The 11,571-nt window shown below is 52.3% G+C and overlaps 1 protein-coding gene across 1 annotated transcript; it reads right to left on the bottom strand.

Annotated features, from left to right (window-relative positions):
• Positions 1-3,638: 3,638 nt before the first annotated feature.
• SOX7 (SRY-box transcription factor 7) lies at positions 3,639-10,634 on the bottom strand. The gene is made up of 2 exons (XM_087437228.1): positions 10,347-10,634; positions 3,639-6,617 (listed from the first exon to the last, which is right to left on the bottom strand). The coding sequence occupies exons 1-2, from the start codon at positions 10,582-10,584 to the stop codon at positions 5,689-5,691; spliced, it is 1,167 nt and encodes a 388-aa protein (XP_087293354.1). The 5' UTR covers positions 10,585-10,634; the 3' UTR covers positions 3,639-5,688.
• Positions 10,635-11,571: the final 937 nt, after the last annotated feature.

The following is an 11,571-nucleotide window of genomic DNA, read 5'->3' on the forward strand; positions in this document are numbered from 1 at the left end:
GAGACTCTTTGGGAAAGCCAATAAACAGGCAGTTTGAAGCAAAAGCTGTAAACTTGTTCATACTCTTAGATCCCATGATACTCTGCTGGGAATCTAGCCAAGGACAGAAACAGGTAAGTAGGTAAGTGTTCACTGCAGTGCCATTTATAATGGCAAAAAAATAAAAATGGAACAATTTGGTTATCTAATAGCAAGGAGAAGGTAAAGTAAATTAAGCTACGTTAATGCACTGAAGTACTGTGCCATCATCAAATGTGATATGAAGACAGATATCAATGTGGCAAAACTTCTGCAATAGCATGTTGAAAGGATAAGCCAGATATCAATGGTATCTACATCTGCACTGTGATCACCTCAGGTACAATTCTGAACACGTGACTACAAACTGGAGAGTTCAGTCCACAAAAATGAGTATGTCGAAAATAGTTACATCAAAGTCGTGGAGTCGATAATTATTCTTCTTTTCCAAAATTTTTTTATATTGATTTTTCAGCTGGAAAGAAAACTTTTTTTTGCAGAAAAATAAAGTTTAATGACAGGGCTGGCCCAGTGGTGTAGCCGTTAAGTTCACACGTTCCACTTTGGCGGCCCGGGCTTCACCGGGTCGGATCCTGGGGGCAGACTTCCTCACCATTCATCAAGCCATGCTGAGGCGACGTCCCACATAGAAGAGCTACAACTATGTACTGGGGCTTTGGGGAGAAAGAAGAAAAAGAGGAAGATTGGCAACAGATGTTAGCTCAGGGCCAATCTTCCTCAAAAAAAAAAAGTTTATGACATAGGAAAATGTTTATTTAATATTAATGAATAAAAATGTCTAATATAAAAGACATATGTAGATGTAGAACTAGAGAAAAAGAAAAGAATGGATGGATGGATATAAAAAAATTACCAGTAATATCTCTAAGCTGTGGAAAACAGATGACTTACTTTTTCTCTATCATATTATTTTTTTCTAAACTTTCTACAAACACTGCCTCTTTTGAGAATTAAAATATCAATATATAATAGATGATAGATAGATAGATAGATAGATAGATGAGTGGGTGGATGGATGGATGGATGGACGGACGGATGGATGAATGGGTGGATGGATAGATAGTAGATAAATAGAGATGTCTCTTTTCTTTTCTCTCTCCTTCCTTACTCCTTCCTTCCTTCCTTCCTTCCTTTCTTCCTTCCTTCCCTCCATCCTTCCTTCCAAATCCCTTCCACTGGGAAGAAATCAAGAGCACAGCCTTTTCAAAAGGAAACGTAGGCAGTTACAAATGTTACAAATCATCTGTCCTTAGCTCATTGTGCTGCTCTAAGATGTGATAAGAGAGGAGATTCTCCTCCCATGCCCTTGCGTCCATCGCCTGACCTGTTTACTCCAGGCTACACTCTAGCAGGGGAAGATGGATAGCCACGGCTGGATCACATCCAGCCTCAGAGCCCGGAGAACCACACACACAACGGCTCCAGGGTCTTGGTTTCCAGAGAGATGGTGGGAAAATTAGGGACTCAGATGGTTTCAGGTCTTTATCAACAAGGTTAACTAGAATACCTCCAGGACATCTCGGAAGTTCACTTTATTCATTTACTCATTCATTTATTAGTTGAGCAGCTACTATATGTCTGCCCTGCTGGGGAAGATGCATGTGGGGGGAAGATTCCACTGCCAGGTGATAAGGGCTATAACTAAAATCTGCTCATGTCCTGTGGGAGCTCGGGGAAGAGATGACCGGGCCCTCTGTCAGGCAGAGTTGGGGACATCTGAGCTGGATTTGGATAGTCAATGGGATGTCATTAGACAAGTGATGGGAATGAGGGTCCCCCGGTTGGGGCGTGGGAGGGTTGCTATGGGAGGCTTCTGGAAAGAAGAAGGTCGGCCATAGGGGCACTCACATGGTGTTGTGGGTCCTGAAGCTTGTCCAGTTGTGGGGAGGCTGCCATGTGAATACACTACCAGGGCCCCTCCCAGGACCCTGTGTAACTGAGGGGTCCAGAGGCATGGATCTTGTTGGCTTCACGTGAACCCACCTCTGTGCTCACCCCGTGCACTGCGGGCGACGAGCAGGCACTGAAGGATCTTAAGTAAAAGAATGAAATGGTAACATCTAAGTTTTAGAAAAATAACTTATAACTGTGCATACCCATCAATTCTCATCAGCCAAAGCAAAAAGTGTTCTTGTCACGGGGGGCAGTTGGGTGACTGCCAGAATATGCAGCTAAAACTCTAAAATACCGCTGGCTTCTGGGCATGACTGTTTCAGTCACAGCCGACAAAAGTGAAAGAGCAGCCCTGTCGCCTGCCTGTTTCCTGCCCTCCCAGAGGCAGGGACAACGCCCCCACCCCCACCCTATGTCCTGGAATGAAATACGCCCATTTGGCAGTGTCGAGGGCCGGTGTGCTGGGCAGACACTGCTGGACAAGTCCTCCAGCCAGCTGATGACCCTGCAGACTGCCACTGTCAGCTGGCCACAGCACACAGTGGTGGGCCTAGGCGGCAATGAAGCCGGTTCGTCTTACTCTGGCCCCATAATTTCCTCCTTGCTGGCTCTTTCTTTCCCTGGGCTGTAATAGGTACGAACTGGACCACATGTAATTCCATGCCATGGTGAAGCACTAAAAAGGCACCAAGCCTCTAGCTGTGAGACTATTCAGCCGATGCTGCCAACAAATGTATCTCACAAAGTGCTGAAACCCCAGCCTCCACCAGCTGAGCAGGCTGAGTCACACTGCACCACCTCCCACCCTGGGCCTCAGTGTCCCTGGCTGCACAATGGGGTGGATGGATGATGGGGCCCTACCTGGGGCTGTGGATGAGAAACAGCCCATAAAAATTGCTGTAAAACTCCCCACACCTATAAAGTGCTATTAAAGTAATGACTATAGATTATGATCCAAATTGAAGGATGAACATATGCCCATCTGGGCCCTCCCAAGACCCACTCCTTGGCCCAGAGGGCCTGGGAGAACACAGGCTACCCTTGACTTGAACAAGTTACAACTGCTTCCCCACATGGTGACCTGCAAAGGGACTGAGTAATCGTCAGTTTTTTCCAGACACTTTTTGGCTGGGATTTTAATCCTAAACCTCACAAGACATTACATCCTTTAATTACTGACCTGTGTGCTCCCCTGCCTTCTCCACAACATTCCGTCAAGTTTTGAGAGCCCACAATGTCTTGTTACACCACATCCATGAATGCATAGGAAAGAAGGCAACCTAGTTATTTTTCAAGATTATTTCAAAAAGAAGAAAAAAATGTGGTACCTTAAGAAAGCAAATAATTGGGCAGAACTTACTTCCTGTCTTGAGACAGCCTGATAATCACCTTGTTCTATTTTACAAACATGAAATCATCCCAAGGAGAAAATTATTCTGCAGGTAGGCTAAGAATTGGTCTTTTCTTTCAATATTAATACAACGCTGTTTCCAATGTGCAAAATTAGGCTTTCTCTCTTTACCATAACTCATAAAATAAAATAAATCATCGCTACAAGATAACAATTTTTTAAAATAAAAAAGTTGATGTAGAAAACATTTTGACCAATAGTATAAGTAGCACTGGGCATAATATCTATCCCTCCCTTCCCTTGAAAACTTTTTCTTTTTGCAAAACTATGTCTCAAATGATAAAATGGTCACGGTACAAAACATTTATTTAAATTAAATATTTTAGACAAATCAATATCTACAACCATCCCAAAGCATATGTAGTTCTTAACAAAAAATGGAACAGTTTAGCTTAATGTCTGTGGTAATGTTTTACAAGATTATTAATACACATTCTGGATGCACCAGTCAATCATATTGTCAGTGACTTACTATTTATTACCAAATGGCATATACAGTAACAGCATAAAGATTAATTATATCTTATAAGTGATTTTACAAGAATACTCCTTGGAAGGAAAAAAAAAGGGTCTTTCAACAATACAAAATATAAGGTGAAAATAATGGGAGAATATATAAAACACTTACATAGTTCATACAGGCAATAATACGCTGGAAGGAAAAGACAAACAACCGTCTTTCAGCTCACTGCCCAGTATGTTCCTTCAAAGGAGATTTGGGAGAAGGACGGAAGTGTGTTTGGGGTGGAGTCAGGGCTCAGAAACATTCTCTGAATCACAGTGTGTTTCTGTTCTTTGGGAAGCAAATATAAGGAAGGGGAAGCTGTTTTGAGGTGCTGGTGAAGATGTTACCTGAAGAACCAGCTGGCTGATGAGGACAAATTCCCATCTCAGTCAGAGGAATCCCGCTTGGTATGGTGAAGTCAGGGGATCTTTGAATTAGTGGCTGATTCAGAAGTGGAGGCAGAGAAAGGAAGAAGAGAAAAAGAAACCCCAGGAAAGGGAGAAAGGGAGATGGAGACCGCGGGAAGGAAGCTCCTTCGGCCTCTGCAGGAGAGAGGGTGTGCTGAAATCTTGCTCAAGAAATCAACACATCCAGAGTAGAGGAAAGTGATGCTGCTTTGTTGAAATTCTTTTTAGGTTCCCTGCTCTTGGGGTCATTAGGACCAGAGAGTTGACAAGAGGTTGCCAACGTCAACAAGAGTATCTGATTTAGGGTGTGCATGAAGGTGTGTGTGTTGTGTGTCACACACACACTGACTGTATATATTCAGGCTGTGTATATTCTCTTGAAACGTGTGTGTAATAAAAAATAACTTACCTAAAAAATGTATTTTTAAAAAAACAGCTTGAATTCAATCTCATTTTTGGTGATGCAGTCAACCCTAATGGTTAATTTCCCAAATCAAGATGAGTGTTTTTTCTCAAATTGGAAAAGAGTCCTTTTGGAAGACTGGGATCATTTTGGAAGGCAGTGCAAGGGCAGAAAGCCTCACATCCTTGGGCTGTGCACACGGATTTATCACCAGGTTGCTCATTAATGAGCTTACTAATGAGTCAAACCTTGGTTTCCTTTTAGTTAGCTTTGAGAGAATCCTAAATCAGAAAACCTGGAGCAGAAGAGACCTCAGGTGTCAGGTCTGTCCCTCACTTTACAGATAGGGGGACGGGCTGCAAAGGGAGTAAAGGAGCGCCGGGGCTTCACCAGCCGCCTGAGGCGGAGCTGGGACTGGATCCCGGGTCCCTGTAAACCGGCCCAGGGCTCTCCTCACCTGAAGGACCCGAATGAGGACCCTGCCCGAGCGGCCGTGTCCGGAGCAGGAAAGGTGCGAACGCCGCTGGGCTTTTCACGCATTTGTTTCCGTGTTGGGGACATGGGGAGCGGTCAGTGAAAATCTACCGGGAAACAGCATCTTTCAGCAACTACCTCGCCCTCTTCCCAGGGTGTAGCCAATGAAAACTCATTTGAAGGAATATACTCAAAACGCAGGCTGCGGACCGGGAGGGTGGCGGAGGGGCACTGGGATCAGCAGAGCCCCACTCCGGAAGGTGGCGGAGGGGCACTGGGATCAGCAGAGCCCCACTCCGGAAGGTGGCGGAGGGGCACTGGGATCAGCAGAGCCCCACTCCGGGAGGTGGCGGAGGGGCACTGGGATCAGCAGAGCCCCACTCCGGGAAGGGGGCGGAGGGGCATTCGGATCGGCAGAACCCCATTCCGCCCGGCCGGCAGTTCTGACCTGCCCACCCTGGGGCATCGCAGGAAATCTGGTAGCCCTGCCCTCCGCCGTGCTCAGTGCGCAGGAAGGAGGGGACGGCAAGGCAGGACTGGACTGGCTGCCTCCGCTCTATGACACGCTGTAGCTGTTGTAGTACGTGGCTGTGGCATCAGCCAGCACGGAGATGAGGCTGGTCTCTGTGGGGCCCGTTGGTGTCACCTGGGAGACCGGGGCATGCCCACTGAGGGCCACGGCCCCTGCAGCAGAGTCTGGGTGGCCAGAAGTGTTCAAATACTGGTCGAACTCATTGCGATCCATGTCCCCCAGGAGTTCCACCTGGCTCAGCTGATCCAGGGCATCAAAGCCGGGGTGCTCGGGAGGGGGGGAGAGCTGGCCCAGGTGGGCATGGAGGTTGGAGTGGAGAGGGTGGTAGGTGGCAGGGGAGTAATAGGCAGGAGACGGAGGACAGCCGGGTACAGTGGACATCATAGAGACGCCCGGGGACTGGCTGAGGGCCAGGGAGCCCAGGGGGTGGCCGCAGTGGAGAGGGCTGGGGGCGTACTCCGGCGAGTAAGGGGGCCCGGACAGGTGGGGGATGCGGCGGGAGTGCGCATGCTCCTCCTGGCAGGGGGAGGAGAAGAAGGTCTGCTCCGGCTCCAGCACGTCCAGGGGCGACATTTCCGGGGGCGTGGGCAGCCCGTATGGGTAGGTGTCCGCACTGCCCGGGGTGCCGCCGCCGCCGCTGCCTGCCGGCCCTTCGTGGTAGCAGCCACGCAGGCCGGGTAGGGCGGAGCTGGGGGAGTACTCACCCCTGTCCTCCTTCTCCCCCAGCACCCCCCGGCCGGCGCCCCGCTTCTCGGGCAGGGCATTCTGGTCTCGGGAGAGGGAGCTCAGAAGGAAGCCGGGGTCCACGCGCTTGCAGAGGCGCTTGGCCTGCTTCTTCCTGCGAGGGCGGTACTTGTAGTTGGGGTAGTCCTGCATGTGCTGCAGGCGCAGCCGCTCCGCCTCGTCCACGTAGGGCCTCTTCTGGGACAGCGTCAGCGCCTTCCACGACTTTCCTGCTCGCACAAGTCAGAGAAGGCCGCGTTCAGCATCAGCGCTGCTTGGGGCGGCCGTGCACCTGTCGGACCTGCCTCCAAGCATCGCACACGCACACGCACACGCACACGCCGTCCGCCTCCCTCCCCCATCCCACCCGCTGCGTCCCCCTCTCCACAAAGGACACAACACCGCACTCCTGGCACCCTCTTCCCAGCCCAGATCCTGCCCGCACAATGAGGCCAAACCAACCTCTCCCACTCGCATCCCGCAAAACCACTTCATGCCAACTATACGCACAGTCACATTGCCTCTCATATAAACGCCACCAGATAACATGAATATAGAAACACTGCGGGATCCACAGCAAAAGCCCCACCTGACACAACGTCAGCCACCAGATAACATGAATATAGAAACACTGCCGGATCCAGAGCAAAAGCCCCACCTGACACAACGTCAGCCACCAGATAACATGAATATAGAAACACTGCGGGATCCACAGCAAAAGCCCCACCTGACACCAAGTCAGCCACAGCAAAAAGTATGGAACAACGACAACATTGATTCAGGCTCTTTTTACCATTGGAGGGCCAGTTCTAATCATCCGTGCATTTTAATGAAACCTCTCTGCCTTTGTTGATTATCATTGATTATTGCTGCCTATCAGGAAGTGATACTATAATATTTATTTATGGCCTAAATCTCACAGGCCTTCTTGTGAGGGAACTTGGGCTCAGTCAATAGTTTCACAGATGTACGGAAGTTACAGGATCTCACTCAGGGTAACAGACAATAGTCCCTTATATCTGAAAGCCAAATAGGACCCGGCTGTACTAAGATCTGACAGTGGCCAGAATACTAGCATCTGCCTGCAATATGCACGTATGTATCATGCACAGGCGTGCACATGCATGCACGTGCACACACACACACACGCGCTACGGCTTCCAGCCATCTATATAGAACCTTCTGATTGTGGCAGGGGCACCTGCTCAGCCACTGACTCCTCCCTACAGAAGCAAATTCCTTACCTTCCCTGGGTCTCTCTATTTTCCTCACTATAAAATATACTGCACTAATACCCAACTCAAAACTCTTTCTGTAAGAAGCATCCCACACTGGTACCTACTGGTGCTAACATGCTGGTGTCACTTGTATTTTCTATTCGTCCTTACTCACTTGTGTGTTGTTTGGTAAATTGCTCTGGCGTCTCTCTTTCATCTCTGAAAGTACGCAGCACATCACCCTGACTGCAGGTTTTCTGAATGTCGCTTCTGAGCCCCTTACATTGTCACCTTCTAGGGTGAACTTGGGATTCTACCACTTTGACAAGTTCCCCCATGACGCTAACATATCCTGAAGTTTGAGACGGACTAGTCTCGCCCGGAGCACTGTAAGGAAAGGGGCCACATCCACCCAGAGCACTCCACACAGGGCTGAGTACAGAGCGATGTGCCCAGACTCCCTCGGTGCCCGGGCTCTGCATGTGGGACCCTCAAGGGGGCTGGAGGAGGGCGATTATTAAAGGCGCTCTACCACTGAAATGAGAGTTTGTAACTATAGCTGACAGAGTCATCAATTGATAGAGTTAGCTGTCACTTAAGAGGGCAACTTGAAAAGCGTTAGGAACTCGGGATATGGGGTTGGTCAGCAGTTCCCAGCCTGTGACTGAGGCTACAAAATTGTTGCAAGAAGCCCACGATCCAGACACAGCCTACACCCTGTCTGCAGACTGAATGTAACACATGACTCTAGTTTCTAAGTGTACATAGATGTTGTAGTATTAATAAAATATACGTTCATTTTAAATGCTACTGAATGTGTAATGTCTTTATGCTCTCTCTCGTTCATAACACACTAAACATACTAGTGCTACTGGTAAAGTTTTAATGTTAAAGACTGGAAAGCTTGTAGTCAAAAAAGTTGGGACTGTCACTTCCAGCCCTTTCTTTTCCTGGGTCAGAAACGAAAGGACCAGGCAAGATCCCAGGGGTGGGAGTAGATCATCCTGCTGCTGATGGGGTAGAAAGTCTATATTTTAAAAAGCAACAGTGCCAGGGGCTGTGTGGTTAAGCAGGAAGGAATGAGTGTCTTCCCTGCAAAATGAACCCTAACCTCTGGAAGCCTAAGTGCAAAGTGCCAACAGAGATCAGCTCACAGGAGGCATCTGTCATCTAAGTCCCTCTTCCTGCCCTTTCCCTGGGAGCAGGCAGCTCCATCCTGCAAGGATCCCCAACCTGAGTTCTCCTCCCACCTCTGGCCTGGGCCTGCAGCAGAAGCCCTGCTCTGTCCTGGCCACCAGAGCTGCACTGATCAATAGGCACAGCACCTCTGGCCCACCAAAAAACTTTCAAGGGCCCACACACAAAAAAGATTTCGTTTCTAAAAAAAAATGTAAATTTTTAGGTCAAAAAAAGGTTTCATTACTGTATATAGTAATATATTTGTCCTTATGCCAACACAGTATAAAATATAATTTTTAATATTTTTTATGGAGCAAAGGGCTCACTAAGACACTGGCCCATGAATGAGTCCTGGGCACAATGAGCCAGGAGCCTGGGCGGTGGGTCGGAGGCTCTTTGAAACCAGCCCTCCACCAGCTGCTTTGAGGGAGAGCCTGGACCGCAGGAGGGACCCTCTGCGGTCCCTCAAGCCTGTGGCATGAGCCAGCAGAAAGGTGCGGGTCAGCCTTACGCCACGGTTCCGACCTGGAAGGAGCCCAGAGCTCCAACGGAAAAAGGAAAAAGGCTCCGTCCTGGGCCGGGTGGGGCTGGGGAGGGCAGGGCCAGCCTCGGGCGACCACACACTGTCCCTTCGCACAAGGCCTGCAGCACGCTGAGCACACCAAGCGCTCTGAAAGATTTCCACCGGGTAAAGTGAACAAAACCGCATGGAAGAGCCAAGAGGTTAGGAGCGGAGCAGAGCTGAAGGACGCCCAGCTCCAAACAAGGCGGGGGAAGAACCCGACACGAACTCCAGCTTCCTGGACGTGCCCTAACATCCCCTCTCAGGGCTCCTCCCGGCCGGCTTGTCCCTGTCCCCACTCCGGCCACCTCTGCTGGGGCTGCGCAGCGGAATTCGGGAAGCAGCCGGGCTCCGGGACAGACCCTCACTGGCCGCCCTGAGGATCAGAATCAAATCATCTACACTCCTGCGACTGAGAAATGAGCATCGAATCGAGTCAATTTGCGTAGACTTTTTTGCTGTTGGTTTAGTAATTCAGTTAAAGCCAGGATGCGTTCCCGCAAGGTCTCTTTTCACGAATATTCGTTAATAATAGTTACAACCTCCCTCTGTGATTGTGCCAGCGGTCAAGTTCGGGGAATGATGGGTTTTCTCGCTTCGGTATTCCTCCGAGCGAAAGCCGGTTCCACCGAGCCTCGGCGTTTCCGTCCGGGTCTGTCCGTGCGCACGAGTCCTCGTCCCCGCGACCCGGGCCTGGCCGCTGGGGCCCCAAACTCGGCTCCTGCCCTCGCGAGTGGGCCTCTCGGCCACCCCGGCAGGCCGCGCGGTTTCACTTTGGGCCTCGCCCAGGTGTCCCGGCTCTGAATCCCGCCACCGCGCACACACGTTCTCACAGATGCCCAACCTCGCGGGCACAGCGAGCGCTCCCGCTGCCCGCGCGGCCCCCACGCCAGGCCCTCCCCACGCCCCGCGTGGCCTCCAGCCGCCGGCCCCAGGCCCGCCCCTGCCCGCGGCCCCGGCCCGCCGACCTCGGGGCGCGCCCCGCCCGCCCGCTCACTCACCCAGCATCTTGCTGAGCTCGGCGTTGTGCAGGTCCGGGTTCTGCACCGCCAGACGTTTCCTCTCATCCTTGGCCCACACCATGAAGGCGTTCATGGGCCGCCGGATACGGCTCTCAGAGCCCTTGTCCCCTGGCGGGCGGGGGGCGGCCGGCGGCGACAGCCCATCCGACAGCTCGGCTTCCAGGGCCGGGCACTCGAGCCCCTCGGGCCACGGGTAAGCTCCCAGCAGCGAGGCCATGGCCGCACCGGGGTCGCCTGGCTTCGCCTCGCTGAGTCGGCGCTGACCTGGCCCTCGCACGGGTCGGGGCGTCCAACTTGGCGACCAGCCGCGGCCCGCCCCTTATTTATCAGCTTCGGGCGGCCGCATCCTCCAATGACTCTCGAAGGCGGCGCGGCCCCTCCCTCCGTCTCGGCCCGGGCCCCCTCCCTGCGTCCTGGGCCGCCGCGTCCCGGCTGCGACTTGCCGGACGGGGTTGGGGGAGGGCCGCTTCCCCGCGCCAGCCCCCGGCCCGCCCCTCCTCCTCCCGGGTCCCTCCCGGGGATCCGCGCCCGGCCGCCCGGGGGCCGCCTCCCATCCCGCCCGCTCCGGGCGCAGGTGCCGCAGAGCCGGGAGGCGGGCGCCGCCCGCAGTCACCTCGCCCGGGAGCGGGAACCGGACGCCAGCCCCCTGTCCTGCCTGGCCTCGGGCTCCCAGGGCCAGACTCCACCAAGGCCTCCCGCGCGTGGAATCCTACGGAGTACCGAAGCCAAACGGGTTTCGCTGGGAATGGCCGGGCGCAAGAGACGTTGACCATGAGTGCCCCAGAGCAGCCTGTGAACGTCCTTAAGAGGACACACCTACTGTTTTTCTAAAATGGCCCGGGCTTTGACAACCTCGCCCCCCGCCAACTTTGGTGGCCACAGAGGCCGGCAAGGGCTGGAGCTGGATCCGCATCGGATTCTAGGCAGTGCCCACCCGAGGGCCCCTCGACGCCCCGCAGCATCTGACTCTCGGGAGGGCGTCTGCGTTCTCTGTTCTCCGTTATTCACTCCACCATCTGATTTCTCTCTTCTTACACCCCTACCTCCACCCCACCCTAGTCTCCGGTGTCTGGGTCTCCAGTGCCCCCCCACCCCTCCCCCTCACTCTTCTCTCCCGGAATTCCCTTCTCATTGGATTTTCTCTTTTCTCCTCCGACAAGCAGTCCTGCTCCTCCGAGTGGAGTCGCTCCGGCGCTCCCCTCCC

This window comes from Ceratotherium simum, chromosome 12 (genome assembly GCF_057802395.1).
Source record: "Ceratotherium simum simum isolate JZ-2026a chromosome 12, ASM5780239v1, whole genome shotgun sequence".
Taxonomy (NCBI): domain Eukaryota; kingdom Metazoa; phylum Chordata; class Mammalia; order Perissodactyla; family Rhinocerotidae; genus Ceratotherium; species Ceratotherium simum.